Below are 23884 nucleotides of genomic sequence, written 5' to 3' on the forward strand. Positions count from 1 at the left end.
CGGGGCTTCGGTGTGCTCCGGGCTAGAGCCCCGCCCGGCGGAAGTGATGCCCTGCGGAGGCCGGTGCTTCCGGCGTGCAGGTTCCGGTGGCCCGGTAGGAGGAGCCTGGCGCAGCCTCTTGCCCGCCGCGTCGCCGCGCTTCATGGCGCCCGGTAGGTGCGGGGAGCTCTGGTGGGGGCCGTCTGTGTCACAGTGCCGGGAAGTGGTGAGCGCCCGAGGAGTGCTGCCGCGGCATGCCGGGTCCGCGTCCATGTCTCTCTGTGGGGTCTGGGCGGTGCAGCAGGTCCCGGGGCGGGGCGAGCCCAGCGGGAGGGACGCGGTGCCGCTTCCCTGGGACTTGTGCTCGGTTAAGTGCTGGGGTTGGACCGCTGTGGGGAGAAGCAGGGCAGGGGCATGGACTTGGGCTTTGCTGGGGCTCCCTGCTCCTGGCCCTTTCTCCACAGCTCCCGGTTCTCCTGGGCTTCCATTCTCCTGTTCTGGCTGTGCGGGACAAGTAGGGTTTAGTCTTGCACCCGTTAGAAAAGAAGGGACCCTGAGGTAATTTAAGTGGAATGGGCACCTTTCTGCCTGAGCTCAGAGCTATTACAGAAAGAAGGCTTGCATAGGTATGTGTGAAATAACTTGATAGATTGAAAAGAATGGGAGTGAAATGGGTTGGATGAGTTGAGAAGGACAAGACAGGCATGCTAGTATGAACAGAGACTGAGCAGTGGGAGGAGAGTGTGCACAGTCATTAGGGATGTACATGGAGGGCTCTGCAGTCATCTGTGGTGGAGACCGTGGGGTGTCGTTCTAGTTTCATTTTGGGGTGAAGAAATCCTATCTAAAATCTCTGGAGAAACCGCAAGGTGTATGTGCTGCATGTGTGATAAAGAATTTGGGGGTGATCCATGCATTTGGGTGACCTAAGGGAAGGTGTGAATAACATTGATAGCCAGTGTGGAGCTGGGCTGTAGATGGTTTCAGAGAATAGTGTTGGCCTGTTTACAGTTTACATGGATAAGTGTTCAGGAGACAGACTTCAGTTACACTGTCTCTGTTTTGGAATTATCAGTCAAGAGATGAAAGAAGAAAAAGCCATCTCACATTGCTGAGAAATACTACAAGAAAAGAAGAGGTGCATCCTTCAAAAGACTTACAATAGAAATCACACAGAGGTAGAGACACAGGCAAGAAATCAGAAGAGAATGACGTGGTGGAACCAGATATGAGGTAGTGAGATCAGAGAGACTCTGATGGTGTCATATTTGAAGCTGCTTTGTTTCAGAAGACCTTGTGGAGAAGATCTTTTGCAAAGCAGGAGTCGGCAAGAGGGCATCTCTGTCAGAGCTGGCAGACAGCAGAGCATAGGGGTGGGTGTGTTTGGGAGTTCCGGCAAGGAGACTGGAGAGAGCAAGGGGATTAAATTGTACCAGTGTTAGAGAAGATGAAGGCATATCATGGATGAAGGTGGTAAAGAAGGACCTCATCCTCCCTTGGGTAGGAAAGCAATCTAAATACAGTTTAAAATTTTATAGTCTAATTTGGGGGATTATGGTAATTATTTAATCTAAATACTCTTTGCTTTTTAGACCCTCTTTTATGAGTTTAACATCTTTATTATCTTAAAAGCTAGTGCTGTCAAGTATACCTGTGTCTTGCCTTATCTTCAGAGAGCTTGTGATTTGCTCATGAATGAGGGCATTGGGCTGAGTGTTAGGTGAGTTCTGTTCCTTGTTTTCCTAGTACCCTGCTGTGCTTTGTCCACTGAGATAGTGCCTTAGCATTCTTCTCTCCACACGTCTGTGTGACCTTCCATTATGCTGGAAGTGAGCTCTTTCCTAGAGTGTTGTGGCAGGAGTCATGAAAGTCATCCTATCTGCAGACTGTTTTCTGCTTGATGTGGCCCATTTGCCCATGCAGACAGTTCCTCTGTTCAAGCAAGCGTGTTAGTGGCACAGAGAAACATTTCTGTGCTCTTCTGAGCCTCCTCCCCAGTGACTGATACGTAACTGCTGAAATAACAGGTGGGCCTGTTATTCTATTTAGATATCTAAAAGCATCTCCTTGCTTGGATGGGACTCACCAGGTGTTGAGAGAGCAAATGGACCCAGTGTTTGGGGTTTTTGTTCCACCTCCAGGGTGTGGGATGATCTGAGTTTGGGAAGTTTCCTGACTGGTGGAACTTGCCTGGACTTTGTGATGCTCTGAGTTTGGCTGAACAAAGCTGTGGCACATTGGGCTTTTGATGGCTCTGTAGGAGTGTTCACAGTTATTCCTTTAATGTAAGGTTTAGCAGATAAAGATCTATTAGTTTTTATGCAGGAAGTCAGTGTTGATACAGATTAAGCCCAGGATTAAATCATTAAGCGGGGCAGAGGGAAGGACAATTTAGGTTTGCCTTGTGTCTGTCAAATCAGATTTCATGCCTGTCTCTTTCCAGTATGGAGAGATGGTGTTTCTGCTCCTCTGAAGTTCAATGGGAAGCAGTGCTTTAAAATACTTGTGTGCTACATATTTTGTGAATGGCTGAGGAATCAAGAGGCAAATGGAGGGAATGGATACCAGAATTCAGGGGATAATACAATTAGCTGCTAGCCTTCCTGTTCTCTCAATGGAGGTTTGTATCTGCTGCCCTTCAAATTAATCGTACATCACATCTCTTCCTGGTTATTCTGTGCTGCTTGGACAGGTTGCTGGACACAGAAAGCAAACAAGTTGAGGAAAAGTAATGAAATTTGTGGTTGTGATTTCCTGTGCTCTAGAGTCAGGATTCTCAAAGCTTGATCATGGTTTCCCCAGCAGCTACAAATTGTAATACAGTGGGAATATATTTGAGTAACAGAGCTAACAACATAGTAATGCAAAATGAAAACATGTATAAGAAATGCAATGCATGCTGCTTGCGGAAAGCAAAGCTATGTTTTTGTGTATGTATTTTTACATGTAAAATTCAGTTGCAGCATTGTTCTAAGTCTTGTATTTAATATGTTCTTTCTTAAAACTAAATTATTTGATTTTAGATGAAAATTTATGACTACAGATGAGGTGGCACAATTCAAAGTTGATACATGCTCTGCTGCTGAACCTCTAAGAACTCATATTCATATGGTTTAGTTACACAGCAGAAGGTTTGTAGTTCAGTTGGCTGTTCTGAATCTTCTTGAATAGCAGCAGTCAACAGGAGCATAAATTTTTACCTCAGAAGGTAAAAAGTATATATTGGAAGGTAATGAAATGAGAGAATTAATTTTATTTCCCCCCTCAGATGTAAAGCCCAAACCACGTCACATCCAGTAGAACCTACTTAAAGGGATTGATTAATTTCACCATTTCTTTTGAGATAGTATTGAAGAGTGTTAAATTGGGTGTATGTGAGATCTGTTTGCTTGTCTTAATTTCCATAGTCCCACTCAATGCTTGTGGTTCTGAAGCAATGTGGACTTGTACAGGGTGTCACAGGTGGCCTTTCTGGCTCCTGTGGTCATAGTTAAGGGCTTTGTGTTTTTCCTGTTGATGAAATGGATGTGATGCTTTTCTGCAGCACTTCAGGCTGTTGGTAAAAACTTAATACCATAAACTTAGTTGTGTATCTCTGAAAAGATCTGTAGTGAAGGTTATGCATCCACTTTCCAAACGTCAGAAGTCTCAGGGCCCACTCTGGGAACTAGGATGCAATGGAATAAACCAGTCTGAGGTTTTAGAGCTTGCCTGTAAGAGCAGCTTTGGCTTTGCAGCTACAGGAGTCACAGTGGATCCAAACCAGGGACCTGCACGGCAGGATCGTTTGTAGCTGGGCTGTTGGATTGATCTGTTCCTGACTGTTTGATCACCTGTATGATGCTGATGTGGCCTCTCTTACAATTCCTTAGGCAACAGAAAAAACTTGTTTTTCCCCTCTCAGGAGACAGAACTCAGATGAAATCAAAAGAAGGAGAAAGTTTGGAGGAGAAAAAGAAGCTGCAATTGTTTTCCTGGTCTGCAGTTTGACAGGGCATTAAGATGTCCATGGACATGAACAGTCAGGGCTCCGGCAGCAATGAAGAGGATTATGACCTTAATTGCGAGGAGGAGGAAGAGGATGAGCATCCTGGGGATATTGAGGATTATTATGATGGGGTAGCTAATGACGTGGAGCAGCAGGCAGCAGATGCCTTTGATCCAGAGGAGTGTCAGTTCACCTGCCTGACTTAAAGGAGTGGGAGAGCACTCTGAATGAACACATGGCCAGCTCGGCTGCCACATTAAAGGTGAGGAAAGGTTTCTGACCCTAAAATAAGTCTGTAATTGAAAAGGCAAATGTGGAGTATAGACTTTGAAATAAAAACTGTGGTGATGTTGCTGTTATGGAGGGTTGGAGGAGCATTATTAAAGGTCGCTGGTTCAAAACTGACTCCAAGGTTTGCAATTGTTGCATTCTGGTTCTGGGGCCTGAAAAATCTTCCTTACTGAATGTTGATTCTTACAGGTTGTGGGTTTTTTTTACAGAGCTGAGCTTCATAACCAAAATTTCTGAGTTACAACTCTTTGCATTAACACAATGCAAAGACGATATATAGAAAAGAAACAAACCAAATCATAAATGCTGCAGACTGGTACAGCTGTGTGTGAGGAATCTGACAGATAGGGAGACATGCTGAAACTCTGTAATTCTAACAAAATCACCTTTGTTCTGAGAAAATAATCATAGACTTTCAAGGACAGATCAGGTGTCATGCCAGTTATTAACCCTACCATCACAGAAGAGTCACACTGTGAGTCAGCTCCATGGTATTATGCTCAATAAGAATTTTACATAGTTTTCTTTCTCTGTGTGCAACCAATTTACTTTAGTACAGGGTAGGAATAAGAGGTTCCACCCCTCTGCCTTGTCAGTGTCATTCAGTCCCAGTGCCGGTCAGATGAAGGCAGGGTTTTCTAAGGTATAGATGTAGACACTGGGTTGAAATTACTGATGCATCTACTCTGTAACAGGCCTCCTACTGCTTGCTCTTTGGAAAAACCTTTGAAAACAGGATAGGTGATCGCAGCATATAAAAACCATGTTGGATAGGTTTTGATTCCTATTTATTTGGTATGAATCAAACCTAATTTTAAACAATGAGAGGGATCTCTTGGTCCTTACTTGCACATCAGTATCCTATAGAAGCAGTATAACAATAGGACTATGAAGCCTGTAAACAACAGGCTCTGAAGAGCACCCGTACTTTTTGTTGTGTCTCTGATTTTGCTGTCTGTGTGCTTGTTCCCAGCATTCACCATCTCAGAAAATTAAGTTTTACTCTTTCTTGACTGTCAAACTTGTGTTTTTATTTCTTCAGAAAGTGCAGTTCAAGCTCTGAATGCCTGCTGTTCCCTCCAAATTGTCAGAAAAGGGAGGAAAAGGAAAAGAACAAATGAGAATAGTTGGTCCAGCTGCCAGTTGCTCTTGGTTCTTAGTGATTAAGTAAAGACTTAGAGCAGCTTTTCTGCTCCTTACTGTTTGCCTTCAAATGGAGCCCTCTTCAAACACAAAGGTGACCCCTGCCATGTTGCTCTCCTGAATTAACAAAAGCAATACTTTATGTAGTCTTTAAAATTAGGCTTCCAGAGCTAAAATAATTTTTCCAAGAATTCTGAAGACCTCATTGAGCTGCCTAGATAATACCAACCTGCTAGCTCAACTCTCACCCCAAATATGATCCAAGCAGGAAACATTTAGATTCCATTTATATGAAGAATATGTGTACATCAAGTGCTACATTTTGGTTTGTGCATGAGAAGGTAATAATATATTTGGGTAGAAACCTGAAAAACTGTGATCTTGTAAGCCACAAAGACCTTAGCTCTTGAAGTGCCACATTAACTCTCTGTTCACTAGCAGCAGTGGTGCAAGAATTGTTCCTTTCTTGGAAATCTGCTGTGGATCTGCAGCATCTGCATTTTTTGTTTCCTGGCATACTTTCTCACAATACTTCAGTGACCCTGTTTCTTCCTTCCCCTCTCTTCCCCTAAGGAAACTTATAATTTTGTTAGTTTTCTGAGACAAACTGGAGTGGAAAGAATTTGCATTGAATTAAGAAGCTTAGAGAAGAATGAAATTGAATAGAACATGTTAAGCTATTTGTTATCATTATTTTCTGTTGATTTAATGGATATGAGTAAACAGGGGCAGACTTTTGTAAGAACTGTGTTAACTTCTTCCCTCTAACTTGCTTGAGCTCTAAAAACTTCCTTTTGAAGACTACCTTTCATAATGTCTTGGGGATTTTGGATGGTGGTAATGGTTCTTTTGGAGCACACTAGTTTGTTTTGTTGATTTAATCTCCTTTACCTTGTGATAGCTACTGGTTATGTCTGAGCATTAGCTGAGAATTAAGGCAGAGTGGTTGTTCCTGACAGAGATGAAGGTAAACTGAAGACTCTTCAGGAGGTACAATGTTAAAGGTAATGCATGATACGGTATCTGAGCAGTTTGCTATCACAAGAAATTAATAGACTAACACAGTTTCCTAAAGCAAAGAAAAAAAAAATGAATGCAATAAATAGACTCAATGCCATGTTTGAATGTTCTGACACTCTATATTGTCATTAGGTGAGTCACTTTCCAAAGGTTGAATTGGGGGTATTAAGCATGTTTTTTCTCTGTGACATATTGTCTATACACTTTTAAGACCAGTAATGGGTATTTGGAGCTTTATGTTTTCATACTTGCAATCTGTAGTGTTACCTGCTAATAATAATCTAAATAAATAGTATTTCAGTTTCTGTGCTTATTAACCCTCAATATTTGGTTTTTAACCTCTTCAGCTGTTTCAGGCTGATTATTGAATTCCTGCGTTCCTTAAAGTGTGGAGATGAAGGGTAATCCTCCTTGGAAACCCTCCTGGCTAACTTAATTCCCCGTGAGTTACAGCTGACTTTGTTTTCACTCCTGCTGAAGCTAAACAGACCAGTGAGCAAACCTTGTATTGGCTGGTGAACTTCAGGTCAGGTGTGAGGGCCCTGCATATGTTAAAAGTGTGAATGCAATGCTTGCTTTTTATCTATGCCAGAGAGACAAAAATCAGTGAAAAGCTGAAATCTGATAAAAGCATGAAACCCAGCATGTAGGTAGATGTATGTCCTTGCATCTTTTACTGTCATAGGAAACTTTTACCTTGAAGTTTTCTGACTCCCTTTTTTTATCTGGTGGGGAATTAGAGATAGAAAAGCCACTACAAACAAGGTAGTGGTGGGTAGAATCAGCTGTGCTGTGTGGCAGGTTTGCAACTACAGTCGTGGTTATCCCAGAACCATGCAGAAGCACGAGGGACTTTGCAAGTGGTACTCTGAAAGTTTCTCCTCATTTTGGTTTTAGTAAGAACTAAAGTACTTGCTTTCCAAGAAAATAGGAGGAAATGTTTGCTTCTGGGTTAGTGCTGTTAATCTGGAGGCCTGTTTGTGGAGGGTTCAGTTAGTACCCTGACTAAAATTATGACAGGCTATCTCTGCTGCAATATGCCAGAAGAAAATCTCAAACTGATATCCAAAACTGTGATTCTGTGACCAAAAGGCCTGTGAATTGAAGCAATCACTTTTCATTCCTCAAAAGGTCACTCGACCAACAGTCAGCACTTGTTAAGGGCAATGCTCTTGAAAGCAGAATGGCACATACTGCCTGCACACCAGGAAAGGAACAACGGTTCTTTTTCAGAAGTAGATATAATTATAACTTCCATTATGTTACAAAAATAATGAATTGAAATAGCATAGCAATAAGTTTATTTTCAAGATAACTGTCAGTGGTCATTGAGTGAATCCTGGTGTGGCAGTATTGGTCCATGCATACAAACAGTATGATAGGCAACAGTTGTGCAAACAAAGTTGACCCTGTCACTGGCAAGCAATTAAGTGTGTGATGATGTCATATTGGTTTTGTTTGTGAATGACACTTCCTGACTCTGCAAGTCTGGAATATCTGTGCTGTTCCACATGACTGGCAGTAGTTGCTCTGTCTCAGTGGTGACATGGATCTTTCTAGTTTTTAGCAATAGTTTTTTAAAACTGGTGATATAAACTACTAGATAAAACAATTACAGTTTATGAATAAATCATTGCTTGCCTTTAGATCTTTTTAGAAGCTGATTGTCAGTCATGAAGCTAAGATATTTCTGCGTGTACAAGGGAACAAAGAAAGGATAGTTGCGTAATACAGGCAAGTGATACTGATGTAGTCTTTCTATGAAAACCAAAGGAACTGTAAAATTGAAGAACTTGGAATTTTCAGTTTGCTAAAGTAAGTAATGTGCAAAATTTAGCAGACAGCAAAAAATTTACTTCCTCTGCTTCTTGAAATAACAGCTTATGTTGTGGGGTATTTTTTTTAGCCCTGTTCCTTGAAGAATAAAACTTGGTAGATGCAAAAAGTGTTTGATGACGTGACATAGTTCTGAATCTATTAATCCATGTTATCACTATGGATTTTTCAGAGATAAAACAGTTTTTCGTATGTTCTTGCTCACCTCATTGATGTCGCATCTTTTAATGCAACCAGATTAGTGTTTGCTCAGAAAAACACGTTCTTCGGAAACTTCCCCACACTCAAATTGCACTGACACAGAACAGTGAGTTTTAGAGCTGCCTGGTGATTGCTGGCAGCGGTCCTTTTCAAATACCATGTTTAGCAGATCCAGAGTCATCTGCATGGAGATTGGCATCCTCTGTGAGCAGCCTTACCCGCAAGTGTTGGCGCTCACAGGATGCCCATTCAATGTGATCCCAAAAAGTCCATAAAGATCTAGTTGTCAAGACACCAGTGTGCGCCTCCTTGCATTGCTGTGCAGACTGTGACCAGGCATGTGGTGTGGGGTTCTTATCGGAACAAACCTGCTGTGTGGCCTGCTTGTCGTTTTTTTGGTGCCATAATGTGCCATTAAACTTACATGCAACATAAAATGGAAGTCATAAAAGATGAGCCGTACCCAAGTTCCTCAAGTACAGGTGAGGTATGAAAGCCCCTTGAAATATTAACATGCATATATATAAGTACAGGGTTTGAAAAATTTACATTCAAAGTTAATGTCCATAAGAGCCACCATTGGTAGACGTAAGTATATATTATTAAACAGTAAATGTTTAAACATGATTTATAATAAATGGTAGAGCCTGATAGGCAAAGTTGACTTCTCCACAGAAACCCTCTGGTGCTGTTTGGCAATGATAACATGCTATTTCCAAGTACCTGTAAACCCTGGATTAGGCAGGTTTATACCTGTACCATGTTCTGTGTTTTAATATCAAGCCAACATTATGTGGGGCATCCGGGCTGAAGCTGGAACCCTTTGGAGCGCACGCATTTGAGCCATATCTTTGTTCTTTACCCACTTTTTGTTCCTCAGCAGGAAGAACCTGGAAGTTCTGCTGTATAAAGACTGTGTTGTTGCCTACCGGATTCACAATGCCTATACTTCAATAGTATGTTAAACACCAAGAGCATGAATATGTCCTTAACTGTCACTAGTGTGTGCTTTATTTTGACTCCTAAAGGTCTTTAGGAAAAGAAGGTGTAGTAGGTTTTCATAGACTTCCGGCCAGGAAGGTAACAGCTGATTGGAGACCCCTGACCTTGTGACAACTTCATGAAGTCCATGCTCCATCCCTGGCAGTGTTCAAGGCCAGGTTGGACAGAGCCTTGGGTAGCATGGTTTAGTGTGAGGTGTCCCTGCCCCATGGCAGGGGGGTTGGAACTAGATGATCTTGAAGTCCTTTCCGACCCTAACTATTTCTATGATTCTAAGTCATTTGAGGAGAGAAATCAGTTTTGTTCCTTATTGCTGAAATTCTCAACTTCATTGGGAAAATGTGCCACGAATGTGGAGGGTGATTATAGCCCACGCATTTCTTTGTGATTCATGCCTTAAGTGTATCTTATAGCCAGTGTGACTGCAGGGAGCAGAAAAAAGTCTGTTCACAGCTGTTGATGAGTATGATCTTGGTGGGAGGTAGAGGTGAGGCACAAGTTACTAAATATGCCAAAACAATCTTTCAGTAACTGTTTCATGTTGCAAGCTTATGGCTGGACAATGGGATCACAGGAGTGCCATGAAGCAGCTAAAGCACATTGCCAAACCAGGGTGTTGTGCCTGTTAAGAATGACGCAGCGGGAGCAAGCTATGCTGTGTGCTATGAAACACTGGCTTTCACAGTTGTTCCTCCTCCTCTTCTTTTTATAACAGAAGAAAAACACCCTGGAAGCTGGGATTGTCAAGGAAAAGACTGTGTTGTTTGGGAATACTCACTGCACACTTAGCTAAACCCTGTGCCCTGCTGTGTGCATGCACCAGTGCTTTCCAGTTTGAGTTGGCAGCCCTGTGTTCCGAGTGACTGGGAGTCACAGTTGTGTGGACTTGGGTTATTACCTGCCCTTTGCTTCCTCCCTGTGCATCCTCAGCATCCTCCTTCCTGTCAACCAGAGGGAATTGTCCACTTCTGAGTTTTGCTGGGAAAACACCCACACGGGGGCTGAGCTGAGTGCCATGGGGTGTGTTGACAGCACATGGGGAGCACAGTGTAACGTGCATAGAGCACTGATGCTCTCAAACACTACATTAAGTTGGAAGGAATAGCTGCAGTGAGTACAGCTGGGGAGTCTCATGTCAATCTTTTTATGTGTGTGCTGTCTTACAGCTTTCTTGCTGCATTTCTTTTGCTCTGAATCTTTCAAAGAAGGAATCTCATAGCTATTTTGTAATGCCTCTGGCATAGCATCTTGCTCAAGTCTTAGTTTTTGTAATTTATTTCTGAATCTCCTCAGGATGGCCTAACAGCTTGAGAAATACGTATGCTGAGATTTCGTAGCTGAGTCCTACTGATCCTGTTTGTTGGCAGCTGCAGCCGAAATTGTTGCTATCCTGTGTAGGAGAGTGGATGGATTAAAGCAATGTGTAAGTGTGGAGAAGGAGTTAGAATTTAACCCGAGGTCCCCTTTCTTGAGTACGTGGCTAACTAGGTTATGCACTGGTGGTTTCACAAATCATGTGTGTAACACCAGCAGTATTTGTCATTCCCAGTCTGCACTCTGCCTCCCTAATATGCTTCTAATCTTGTGAACTGACACCAGATCTCTGAATGCCAAAGGGTGCGTGACGGGGTACAGATTAAAACCCTATGATGAAGCACAGCTCGTGCTGCTGCTTGTCAAACCTTTTCTATGGTATTGAGACTACAAATTCTGAATTGTATTTCTTTCCCTGCAGTCTGTAATCAGGAGGGGGCCTGAAATGCCAGACAAATTGTAAGCAATACTGTGAATGAAAAGGTGGAAGGCTCTTTCTGACAATTTTAAGCCTGATTGAACCCAAAATAAAAGAACAGGGTGTTTGATTTTGGTTTGACTTTGTCTTTTTATCCTTGATAAGTGAAATTAATTTGAATTCAATTTTATAAGCAGCCTTCTAATGCTCAGAAACCTGTAACAGATACAGAGGACTTTGACAAGATCTTGAACACTGATGTGACGTTAGTCACAGCTCAAGTCCTTGTAACCTCAACCTCAAGAGTTTTCTGCCAGGATTGCGTATTGGAAGTCTGTCTGACAGAGAGGTAGATCAGAGCAAAGGAGAAAATGTGGTCCAAAAAAAAGCTTTTTGGTTGCCCTTTTATTTCTTCTTAATTCCTAATGTTTCTGCAGTTTTCTGAGAAAACCTCCAGTAGAAACAGGGCAGTCAGAAATCTTTTTCCAGTGGGTGGGGAGGGAGTCAGATCTCCTTTCCACAAGAGAAATGTGTATAAACCACTATTTTTTCTATCTGTGTATCACTTTCCTTACCTCAGTAGCCTTAATAAAGCATGTCTGAAGGGTTTTTTTCTTCAACAGAATTATTAAGTACAAATTACGGTTTCTCTCTAAGGTGTTACTCTGTCACCATCTCAGTTCAATCTCTATTTTGCCCATAGTTGCTCACCACTAGCAACAATTTCAGAGACTCTTGCTCTCTCTGTTTTTACTGTTGAAAAGGTTGAAGAATGGGGTTTTAGAAGTTTTGATGCAGCATACAAACTAATACCTTCCCAAGTTCATCCTTTCCTTGTAGAACTAACAAAACCCATTCGTGGATTAAAAGAAGTGCTTCTCAAGATTAATCCTATTTGCTTAAATCTCTTTGGATAAAAACCTTTGATTAGGGAAAGGACAAGAAATAGAAGCTGCATTTCTTCATGCCAGGTTTGTGTTCATTTTAGCAACTCTGATCTAACAGGAATTGTCAGCTTGGTGCAAAGCTGTGGGATGTCAGCCCCAACCAGATCATAATATCTCCAACTCATTCTGAATTGAGTCTCTTTGAGAATCATGTGATGATTCTTGTTTTGAATTCCTGATACCGTATCTCTGTGAAAGCGAGGATTGAAACACACCTCCAAAAAATAGACCATCCCTTGGAGAGAAGTTAAATGAACTCATGAAATATGCATGCAACATACATATGCATGAGGGGGGTTCTGTAGAATGCAAGCTCTACAAAAGACAGCAGTTTTTGAGCTTTTAGGAAACGTTTCTGTCTGAATTAGCAGCTGTCAGAGTGGCATGGCTGGAAAGATGTTCTGCTGTAGAGGCATGAAGCTTCACCTCTTCAAACGGTTTAGCTCATCTAACAAGGCAAGTTGAAGCACAATTGTCTTAGAGCTCTCTGAACACAAGGTACCTGCAGAGCTTCTTTGATACTTTATTCTTGGTTTGATATTTTTGTTCTTTTGATACAGTCTTGTCTTAAAGAGTGCCAGACTCTCTCACTTCAAAGTGTGAGAATTTTGCTTATCTTGGAGAGTAAAGAACCCAGGCGATAAATGGTGATAGAAATAATAAGAAAAAATAAATACTGTGCTCTCTTGCAGAGAGCAAATAGATGTGTGTTTAATGCAGTGACATTTCTTCCTTGTTCTACTTTCAGAAGCTAATTTTATCCAGCCCTATGTCAATTTTTCAGACTCTTTTCTTACAACTCCTGTAGAGTGTTTCCGTTATGCAGCTTCCCCGTGGCACCCATCCTGTGTGCATAGGCACTGCACCCCTTTTCAAGTGCAGTGATAAACATTAGCATTTGCTGCCTGTTTCTGGCGATCAGCAGCCTCTTATCGCTGGTAAGTCAGGGTTAAGCTGATGAAGATTTGGAAGAGGCTTCTGAGGTGATTAGATTCCTGTTTTAAGGTGCAATTGGAAATGGCACATTGGATGAGATGCTCTTTTTCTCAGCTTTGCTACCCCATTATGAAGAAAGAAGCCTGGTCTTCAGGCTTCTTTCAGCTACAAATTTTCTAGGTTCAGATTTAGACTGAGCTGATCTTTGATGTTAAACTTTTAAGCTGGTGGTGAGAAAATGGGGAAAGGGAAAGGAGAGAAAGAAACAAATCTTGTAGCATGTCTACTGCTTTCAGCTTTCATCTTCTAAACTTTAGTAAATTTAATTAGAGCAAGAAGAGTTCTGGAGAAGTCAAGTTATATGGAAGTACTGGCACAATTTGTCAGTTGCAGACAAAAACTAACATAGTCATTCAACATCTAGAATATGCCATTTCCTTCTATGTCTTCTGTTTTACTGAAATGACCAGCTGCCAGCAAGACACCAAGTAGGCTATCTCTCCATCTTTTTTGGGTCTTAGTATTCTGAAACAAGAATAGGAGAGTTTAAACAAAGCTGACCATTATCAAAAACGTTTTTAATTTATTCAAAGTCCAGGTTGGACGGGGCTGGAGCAACCTACTGGAAGGTGGCCATGCCCATGGCAGGGGGTTGGAACTTTAAGGTGTTTCCAATCCAAACCATTCTATGATGCTATGATGTCATTTCAGACAGCAAGAATTCCTTGGTGCCTACTGATTATTCCTTTTTGTTGCTTACAGTGGTCTTGGCTATGTCCTAGCAGCCGGCATGGCAGGTCTGCCATGACTGGCACTGGGCCTTCAGGGTGAGTTACTCACTGTCACTCGGGGGGCTGAGACATTGACTGTAAAATCAGAATCATCCCTGGGGTTGGGATTACTTATGTTCATCATGTTAAAGGTGAACAGTGGAAGGACCTTCTACTGTCTGACTGGTCATGAACTTTGTGTTTTAGAGGACCTGGTCATGAGTTTGGTGTTTTCCCTTGTTCCTGCAGGACAAGGGAAAGATTTTAGCCTAGTTCTTGCAGAATGGAAGAGGCACAGGTTAAATTGTGTAGCAGCCAGGGCAGGCACTGGTGCGCCTCTTACCTGAGGACACACTTGTAATGGTTGTCAGTGCATCAAGACCTCCTGAAATAGAGGAATGTGAAGGTATCTTCTGTTCTTGTTATGTCATCATGATGTTTCTCCATAGAGAACACCTAGTGCTTTGAAAGTACTCTGTCAGATCCTTCGAAGTTATCTATAAAATCAACTAGCACATACACGATGAGAGGGAAAGAATGTTTGCTGGAATAACAGTCTGAAGTTACGCAGATAACGCTGGTGGCTGCATGACTGATTCCTGCATTTGTGGCTGGAATATTACAGTACAGTTTTCTTTCTTCACGTGTTTTTTTCCTTGCTTGTGTCTACAGATAACTCCTTGCATGGGAGGTCTAGCACTGGTTCTTCTGATTCTGCTGGTCCCTCACAGGACCCAGAGAAGGACAGCAGCACACAGAGCACTGAGCATCTCTGGCACAGTACAAGTAGCAACTGAGAAGACAGGAGTACACCAAACTGCCAAGACTACTTGGTGTCAGGATGTCGTCTCACTTGCCGAGAAGTAAGTGATTTCAGCAGCCAAGATCCCCTCCATTGAAGAATGACCATTCCCTTATTAGAAATATGGTCATCAAATCCCACTCAGCTCCTTTGTATCGCATGTTGTGTACAAGACGCTTGAAACAGCATCCACTCTTTTAAAGGAATACTACACAGGAGATCAAAGATTTCTTTGTGTCTGCTATTCTCCTCTTTTGAGGGGGAAGGAGGCAGAGTTACCATGGGAGTGTGCTCCTGTTTAAATCCAGCTTTACTTTCTACTAAGTTTTCCTTTCCCTCTTGCTTTAACACATTAGGGTAAGCTAGATTGGTGAAAGTGCACAATTTGCAGTGTGACTCTATCTGCCATCCTTAGTTGCCAAGGAAGGTTGGATCAGCATGATTCAGGCAGTCTTTCTACGGTATTTGTGAGCCTGCTGTGCCTCTGATGAATAAGCTCAGGGTCTGTAGGACTCTAACCTGGTTTATAAAGTAGTTGTATGTGTGTTTTGAGCAGCTAACCTGTGGTTGGCAGATGGCCTCTTCCTTTTAACCATACAAAAATCAAAGGTCAACATCAGCTGCCCTGCAGGACAAAGTCAAGTATAGATTGCAGCAGGTTTCCCTCTCCCGTTACCCTGCAGTCCGAAAAAGCGCTGGCCAGAGCCAGGGAGGGAGAGCTGGATCCGGTTTGGGAACAGCTGGTGCCGCTGTGCAGCTGCGCCAGACGCGGCTCTGCACTGCTGGTGCCCGCAGGCTGCTCCCTTTGCAGACTGAGAGTCTGGTTTTAGACTCGGGCAGAGCTAAGGAGTAATTAGCTGCTGCATCTGAACAGTTCAGAAAACCCAGATGTTACTCTCATTTGTAACGGTTACACAAACAAAACAATCCTGAGGCATTTAGACTTGCACATAGAACACTTCCATTTAGCTACTAAGCCGCTACATTCTTGCCCGCTCTCAGCTGTTGTATTACTGGATATTCTTTCTTTCACGAGGACTAGTTGGCATTGGCACGGCCAGTTATTCCCCAATAGCACCTACCATCATTGCAGACCTGTTTGAGGAAGGAGCAAGGACCATGGTGCTGTCTGTCTTCTACCTCTTCATTCCAGTGGGAAGGTTGATTTTCTTGCTAGTGACTGACCAGCCTTTTGAAATTCTGTCTGACCACACCAGGCATTCAGTATGCCCTGAGCCTTGATTTACATCTGTTTGGACGTATATCTGGATTGGCTCTTGCATCAGGATTTGTCCCTTGCTTAGCACGTTGAAATAGAGCTGGTTAGGCTTATTTCTGTGTTTACCTTGAAGAAAAATTAGCTTTTTTTCCCTGCAACGTTTTTTAGAGAGAATCTGAACTCTGAGAACCTATGGGCTTTGAATAAACTATTGAATCAACTCTGAAAGACAGACGTGCCTGGGGGTAGGTCATTTATTTCTGGCTTTTGGAAGACAAAAGCTTTCAGATATTTGTTTACTTGACAAATTTGTCAAGAACCCCCCGTGAAATCCTCCCAAGGAAGAACTGGCCCTTCCCTCTCCCCTTTCAGTTAATTTGACAGTGTCTGATGAAGAGGACAAGGGTTTTTCTGTGCCTTGGGCGCATACTCTTTATTAAAGCAGGCAGCCAAAGCTGAGCCCAGAAGGCAGATTTAAACTAACACTTCCATTTAGCTACTAAGCCGCTACCTTCTTGCCCCGCTCTCAGCTGTTGTAGTTCTACTATCCAAAATTTCACGGCAATTGTTTTAGCAAAAGTTGGCAATGAAATCTGCAGGTGACCAGGACTGGGATTTAACATGAAATCAGTGGGTCATACTCTTCACTCTAATTAGGATTTCCCTGTTCACAGATAAAGCCTCATCAAAGCTCGTACCTTCAAGGGAGTGCATTTTGATTATAAGACGTCTAAATGAGGTAGGCTGTCGCTATTCTCACACCCTGTTATTTCTAATATCTCTCATTTCCTTCTTTGCCTTTCAGCTGGAGTTTTGTCTGGTCCTCGCTGGGTCTGACTGCCTGGGCTTTTGTTACTGGAGCCCTGGGAATGTGGGTACTGCTGTTTCTTTACAGGGCTCAGCTTGTCCAGGGCACTGTGTCACCGTGCCTCCAAGTGACATGCAGGTCATCTAACGGGTGAGGTGCACACGGCTGTGGAAACACAGTCGGGAACACTGCACAGGGCTCAATCCCAGTTTGTTTAAAGACAGAAGGTGGGATGTGACTGTGAACACTTCTTGTGAAGGCAGTTGGGTGTGAATGTTGTACTGCCTTGCTTCCGGGGATGCTGAGGCCAAATGGCCTTTTGCACCACCAACGGCAAAACGTGAGCGGCTATGATATCTGTTGCAGATTTTTATTGTTCTATGTTTGTTCTGCACTGGTTCTAATATTCATGTTATCCTGTCGTTGTTTTGTTGTTTTATCGTAGTATTTTTGTTGTTACACTGTTTTGTTGTTGTAACAATAGTAACCCAGTGTTTTTACCCTAGTTTTACTATAAGCTTAGTATATTTTTACTGTCAATATGCAATTCCCACCCTCCTCCACCTTACCCCCTATCTGCTGTTCTTATGTCCCCCGCTTAAAATAAACAGACTGTGTTCACATCTGCCTTCCCTGTGTTTGATTCCTGGGCCAGGGCACAGGGTGCAGCATTCCAGCACCCTCTGCTTGTGGGTGCTTGCTTTCCCTGTTCAAACACAGCTGCATGGTTGAACAACAGTTGTTATTATTACTGCTGTTTCCTTTTATTATTTCAGTAGTTTTCCTCCACTTTGCCTCTGCTTCGAGCAGTGGCAATTTGAGGGCAAGACTGCACAAACGTGCTGCAAAGGACAGTGGAGAGACAGAAACTCTGCTCTGGGTCACCCCAACAGTAATCCTAAAAGTGTGGTACCTCCAGGGCTGTTTGGATTCTGCTCTATGGCCAAATAGCTGCTGCTCACACAGAACTACCAAACACTTTGGTCACGGAGGCTAATTTCATGATCACAATTGTACTATACTAAAACTGCTTTGCAGACAGTGCCTTGCTGGAAACCACTTAATTCACGTTTCTTCCTGCTTCCCCATGCCTATTCTTGTGATGTGAGAAGAAAAATGATGGTGGAGGAGCAATGACCCATCTGATAACCGAGCTGAGCTGGTGGAGTTCGAGAGCCGATTCACGTTTTGGCTTCTGAGTGCAGGACCTGAGTTTTGAGAGCTGGAGACCTTCTGGTGGCTGTCAGATGGACACGCTGTGGTTTGTATTGAGTCGGTGTTTGCCGTGGGGAGTGCCCAGCAGGGGCAGGGAGCAGGCAGCAGGGAGCCCTTGGGGATGCTCTGGAGGCACCTCTGACATGAGAGGACAGTGAACAGCCAGGGCTAGGTCGGCTGCCTCATCACCAAGTGTCCCCCTCTGACTGGAGATGCTCCCCATGGTGCTGCAGCACCTGGTTTGCAGAGGGTCAAGTACAGACAAGTGCCTTGGCAACAGCAACCAGAGGAGTCTTTATGCTCTCGAGCAGAGGTGGATGGGCTGAGCAAAGCACCTGTGGTGCTCCCCAAGCAAAGGGATGGCAGCGGCATTCTCTGTATGGCTGGGAGAGGGCAGGCAGGGAAGCTGGGGGCAAGGCGCTGGCAGGATGGGGCAGCCGCACACCGCACGTGCCAGAGCTCCTGCCCTTGCGTGACCTTTTCCTTTCAGTCACCTGCAACTCCTCCAGAATCTGCCCCCAAAAGGCTCCCTTGAGCAGCCCCCTCGAGGACCTGAGCCAGCCCCAGTGCTATAGCTGTGCCCACTGCATGGCAGCATGGGCCATGGAGAATGGGGAAAGCACGGGGCTGGAGATGGAGCCATGCCTGCCACCGGGAGAGCGTGAGGGGACCCTTGCAAAGCCCCTCTGAAACGGCAGCACACCAGCAGCATCCTATTCTGCCCCCAGCTCTCACCAGAAAGACCTGAAGGAACATGGGGGCTGTGCGTTTCAATACAACACATTTGCCTCCAGCAAGGGCAACCTAGATTACAATGGGTGCCAGTGCTGGGCTATCCCCTGAGAGCTCAGGAGGAGCCCGCGATGCCCTTCTTAGCCGTAAGGAGCAAGGCTTGCGCTGCCTGCATTAAACCCCCAGTCCTGTTCTGAGCACGTGTTTCCCCTGAATCTCAGGTGCGGTGCTCGGCAGCTGCTGAGATCAGAATCCTGGTCATTCGCACTGGGTTTGTTATTTTCCATGGGCATTCCCTGTGTGCCCCTGCTCCCTCCTGGGGAGTTTGGTGCCCCTGCCCTGATTGTGACGTCGAACAAGGCCACGAGTTCTAGAACGCGGCGCCTGCCGAGGTGCCGCCGCGCGGCTCCCGCAGCGCATTCCGGGCCGGTGGCCGTTGCAGAAGAGACCGAGAGCGATGGCGCTGCCGGGCTGGTGGCGCTTCCCTTGGCGCTGGCCGTCGGCGCTGCCGGTGGCGCTGTTGGTGGCGCTCACCTGCCTGCTGCGGGGATCGCTGCTGGAAGCGGCGCTGGGAGCCGGGGGTGCCTGGTGTGCGCTGCGGTCCCGCCCGCCCGCCAGGCGCCTTCTGCGCCGGGGCTCTCCAGCACGGCTCCTGCCCCCCAGGCGCTCTCCCCCACTGCAGCTGCCCCCGTACAGGCCCAGGCCCAGGCTGCTCGCCCGCCTTCCATCCGCTGGGGAGGTGGCCATTTGGCACGTGAGGAGGAAAATGGCCAGTAAGGGTGGACCGGCCACTGTGATCGGCCGAGGTGTGAGCACCCGGACCCGCGGCAACTGCCTGGGGTGAGCGAGGGAGTAGGATGTGGGTGTGATAAGGACACGGGTGGCCAGGGAATCGGGTGGGATAAGGACGGGATCGGATCTTCCTGCCACTAACAGTGCTCTGACCGTTTTCCCCAAGCAGAGCTCCACTGCAGACCGTGCGCCGCCGGCACCCGCTGCCCCGGGACCGGAGCCCTGAGGCCATTTTCCCAGCGGTACGCTGGGACAGTCAGATGCCCAGGGGCTCCCCATGGGCCCAACGCCCAGCACCACTCCGCAGCCCACGGCCCAGTGCGGAGCTCTTTTCCTGTCCCCACTCTGCCCTGGCCAGTCTGCTGGGGGGACACATCCAGGGGAAAGGAAAGGACCAAATCTCTGCTGTGCTGGCACCTTTTCAGCTGGAGGCAGCAGCACGAGTGGGAGCCCTGTGTTCCCACTTTGACACAGGTCTCCTCAGCACCTGCCGAGCTGTACTAAAACACTGCTCACATCCTGGGCTGGGCTTGCAGATGTGAGAGTGGGACGTAGTCGTGGCTGATGGAGCTCCGCAGCTGTGCAGGGAAAGGTTTTACCCGGGGTGGATCAGTAGGGAAGGGTTTGCTCTGGCTGGGCCAGCAGCATCCTCCCTCCCCGTCGCCTGGGCCAGTAAAGAGCCTGGAGGCTGCTTGCTCCCAGAGTGGATTCAGTTTGGGGTGCTCAGACTTTGCTCTCCATGGACATTGCAGAGGGGAGTTGAGCAATGTTGAAGCAAGAGAGGCTCTGGGCTCGGCAGCCAGCACGTGGGGGATGGGATTTACTCTGTGGGGAGCAGGAGAAAGGGAGGCAGTGCTCCCCTGAACCAAATCAGTTACTCCTGGTCTCTTTCCACATTCCTGTAGAAGAGGATGTGTGTGAGGCAGTCCCCGCAGTCTGGCAAAGGATCCTGCTGGGAGGTGTCACTTTGGATAGGAAGGTAACGTACTGCTCATCCAGCCAGTGCCTGCTTGTCAACGCCAGCCAAGAGGAAAGCAGTCGCCTTTCCAGCCGACGCGGTGCCCAAGGCCTGCTCTCCACCGGAGCTGGGATATTCCAGGCCCGTCAGACATGGCTGCTGGGTCACCCAGTGGTGGGGAAGGCCTCTTGCTGTGTCCATCAGCATCCCTGCTGCCTTGTTCCACTGCAGTGCTGGCGGCAGCGCTGACCGGCCCCATCCCTGCCCTGCCCCCAGGCTGCGTTGGAGCTCGAAGGGCTCAGTTTGCTGCAGCTGTGACGTTGCCATGTAGCACTGGCATGTCCTGTCCCAGCCTGGCACTGACCCTAAGTGTCTCTCTCCCACTTGCACAGGGAATGGGAATTGCGGCGACCGGAAGAGAGCACTCCGGGAAGAGCGAACAAGGCCGTGCAGACCGAGGAAGGTGAGTGTAGGTGAGGCTCAGCTCTGTGCTGGGCTTCTATGGGCCACTGGTGCGGGGCTGCTCCAATGCCAGGCGGAGCTCATTCCAACACTTGCTCAGCTGAAAGAGAGAGGAAACCCCCTGTGCCCATCGTGGAGAGGGTCCCGTGGCACAGTGCGAGATGTGGCCACGTCTGGCACTTTGTGGGGTTTGTGGTTTGGGTGGGCAGCGTGCAAGCAGCGTCTGTGGAGGCGGGAAGGGGTCGCTGGCCCGTGGAGCCCCAGCGGGCTCTTGTGACGGTTCCCCACGGATCTCTTGTGGCCAGCTGCTGCCCCAGGGCATTGCAGCCTTGTCCTCGGCTTAAGGCCGTGTCCCTGGCTCTGCCCTCCAGGATGGGCATCCAGAGAGGAGTGAGAAGGGACAACCCCCTTGGTGCAGGCCAAACGCCCCTGCTGGGAGCTGCTCCTGACTCGTCTCCTCCTGTAGTTGTCGAGAGGCCTGAGGAGGAGCAGCGGCAGTCCCCGAGCCCGCTGCCATCCCAGCTTTTAGAGGCTTGTGAAGAGTCGCGAGGGAGACCTCGTGTCCCGCAGTCCCCAGGGTGAGGGGTGAGGTTGCCCAGGGCCGAAGCTGTGAGCTGTTCATGCTGGAGGCTCTGCTAAGGGGTAGTCCCATGCGGCAAGTTGCAGGTCCTGACTTCTTGCTCCCTCCCAGCAGCCGTCACCCAGAGCCGCACACAGGCAGTGTCCATGACCACATCATCAGTCGTTTCTGGGCAAGCTGCTTCCACCACCGCCGGCCTTACTCACACCAGCCAGCCCAGCAGCGGGAGCGCGCCCGTGTTGCCAGGTGAGTCGGGGTGGACGGGGCTTCTGCGGGGGTGAAGGGCAGGGTCAGATTTAGGCAGCAGCTTTCCTGCCAGACCTGGCTGAGCTGCCCGGGCTCAGCAGCCCTGAGGGGCTGGGGCTGGGGCTGTGCAGAGCCTTGCCCTGAGAAGGGAAGGTGCTTCCGTCACTCGCTGCCCCAGTTCCCAGCCCTGGAGGGTGGAGGGGAATCTGAAATGGCGCTCCTTACCCCCTCTGGACGCACTGGATGCATCGGCTCCTGCGGTTGCTGCCAACTCCCTCAAGCCAGGCTCTTCCTCCTTTGCCGACCCTGGCTCGCAGTGGTGTGTTGCTTTCCAGGGACTCCTGCACCCTTCTCTGGCCAGCGTCCCTCAGGCATTGGACAAGATGCCGCTTCCTCTGGTAAGGACGGAGTTGGTGCTTCAGGCTTCAGGAGCTGATGGGTCGTGTTGCTCCCTTGGGCTGGGGGATGGCGGAAGGGTCAGGCCGTGCCGTAGAAGCCGGCTTCTTTGGGTGGTAGCTGCTGGGCTCCAGGGATGCAAAACCTTCCATTCCCCCAGGGATAGGGATGGTGGTAGGCCCGGTGCCAGCTCAGGGTGCGGCTGCAGAGACCTGAGCAACATTTGTGCTTCCAGGTTCATCCACCCGAGCAAGATGCAGGGGCAGAGCCTGCAAGCGGCGCAAGGCACGGATCCATCATTTCTGCAATAAGTAATGGCCAGTGCTGCTGGCCCCCACCCGTGGGGGCTCCGGTACAGAGCAGCCCCGAGGCGGGCCCGCAGTTATGGGACCAGGCCCCGTTTCTGCTGCTGGCAAGAAGCTGTGCTGGGTGACAGCGCTTGGGGTGGGACAGGGGGAACGCCAAGGCTGATGAACCTCTGTGCGTCTGTGCAGCGTTTCCGTCCTGGCTTTATTTTGCCACGTTCCTTGAGGCGTAAACTTTTGTTCCAGCTCTGGCAGTCTCTCCCCTCCCTCCTTATGCCCTTTCCCGTGTTGGGATGCTCTGGAGCCACTGGGGGAGTCCAGAGCGGATTGGGGTCCTCCCCCTCCCCAAATCCCAATTGTTTTTCATCTGTGGCTCATCCCCACCCGTTTGGGATTTACCAGCTCCCAGGAGCTGCGGTGCTCTCTCCCCTGGTGCCGCTCAGCAGGAGCGGGGTACAGGCTGCTGGAGCCAGGGGTCACCCGAGAGCTGCGTGGGGTCCTCACCACCCCAAGGAGGGCTTCGTTGTCAGTCTTTTACTCCCTGAGCCCTGTAATTGTGTGTGTTGGGTGCAGTCAAAATTACCCAAAACCCCACAAATATTGAAATGCTCTTGAATGAAATCACACTCTGTTTTTATATTGGAGCTGTTACAGCACCTCCTGCCTTCTAAATTGTGATGTACATGGGTGTGACTAAACCTGTTCTCTTTGGGTTTTTTACTTCCCGAAGGAGGAGGACTGCGGAGATGCCACGTGGCCTTTTGGGCCACCAGAGGCAAAACGTCGGCGTCTCTGATATTTGTTGAAGACTCTTATTGTTCTATGTTTGTTCTACAGTTGTTCTAATATTCTTGTTATACTGTTCTTGTTTTGTTCTTATACTTTAGTTGTTTTGTTGTTTTATTGTAGCTTTTTGTTGTTATACTGTTGTTCTGTTGTTGTTATAACAATAATAAACTAGTATTTTAACCATAATTTTACTATCATTTTAGCATTTTTTTACTGTCAATATATAATTTCCACCCCCCACCTGCTGTTTTTATGTCCCCCACTTAAACAGACTACGGTCACATCTGCCTTCCCTGTGTTTGATTTCTGGGCCAGCGCACAGGTGCCGCTTTCCAGCACCCTCTGCTTGACCCATTGCTAAGTGTCCCCTCTGACAGTTTCCTGCGGTAAAAGCAAAAGCAGCACTGCTCCATCAGCCCACCTCCTGTGTGACAAGGAGCACAAGAAGCAGCTGTGACCTCTCCTCCCCTCATAGGCTGCAGTCACACTGCTGTAGTCCCGGCACTTTGCTCCAGGAAGAAAGCACTCCTGATACGAGATGAACAGAAGCCTCTTCTCCGATGTCAGGCTCAGTAAACGCAGCCCCTATTGAGCCTGTCCTGAGCAGCCAGGAGCGCTGCAGGTATCACACACACAGAAACCGAAGCCGTTCCTCATCCTGCCTCTTTTCTGCCAGCCGCAGGTTCGCCCCACCCCTGGCCCAGGGCATTTCAGGGTGGGATCGCCGCTCTTGCT

At 47.1% G+C, this 23884-nt stretch overlaps 1 protein-coding gene across 8 annotated transcripts; it reads left to right on the plus strand.

Moving 5' to 3' along the window:
• The first annotated feature begins 78 nt into the window (after positions 1-78).
• Positions 79-23312, plus strand: LOC308224926 (uncharacterized protein). Of its 8 annotated transcripts, none has more exons than XM_080625300.1 (11): positions 79-152; positions 3884-4229; positions 14518-14708; positions 16541-16605; positions 17713-19461; positions 19583-19655; positions 20319-20392; positions 20764-20834; positions 21525-21659; positions 21995-22057; positions 22291-23312. In XM_080625300.1, exons 5-11 carry the CDS (start codon positions 19079-19081, stop codon positions 22368-22370), a joined length of 879 nt encoding a protein of 292 aa, XP_080481426.1. In that variant the 5' UTR covers positions 79-152; positions 3884-4229; positions 14518-14708; positions 16541-16605; positions 17713-19078; the 3' UTR covers positions 22371-23312. The 8 variants fall into 8 exon arrangements, with proteins under 8 accessions (XP_080481426.1, XP_080481425.1, XP_080481432.1 ...); XM_080625299.1 differs by having other exon boundaries at positions 17787-19461; XM_080625306.1 differs by having other exon boundaries at positions 17787-19461; positions 21528-21659.
• The last annotated feature ends 572 nt before the right edge of the window (positions 23313-23884 follow it).

The sequence above is a fragment of the Psittacula echo genome (assembly GCF_963264785.1).
Source record: "Psittacula echo genome assembly, chromosome: 9".
NCBI classification, from domain to species: domain Eukaryota; kingdom Metazoa; phylum Chordata; class Aves; order Psittaciformes; family Psittacidae; genus Psittacula; species Psittacula echo.

Bases quoted from the DNA above. Each gene is read 5' to 3' on its own strand.
- LOC308224926 (XM_080625300.1), top strand. From the start codon at position 19,079: ATGGCGCTGCCGGGCTGGTGGCGCTTCCCTTGGCGCTGGCCGTCGGCG. The intron at 19,462-19,582 runs GTGAGCGAGGGA...TTCCCCAAGCAG, and splicing joins ACCCGCGGCAACTGCCTGGG to AGCTCCACTGCAGACCGTGC. The intron at 20,835-21,524 runs GTGAGTGTAGGT...GCTCCCTCCCAG, and splicing joins GGCCGTGCAGACCGAGGAAG to CAGCCGTCACCCAGAGCCGC.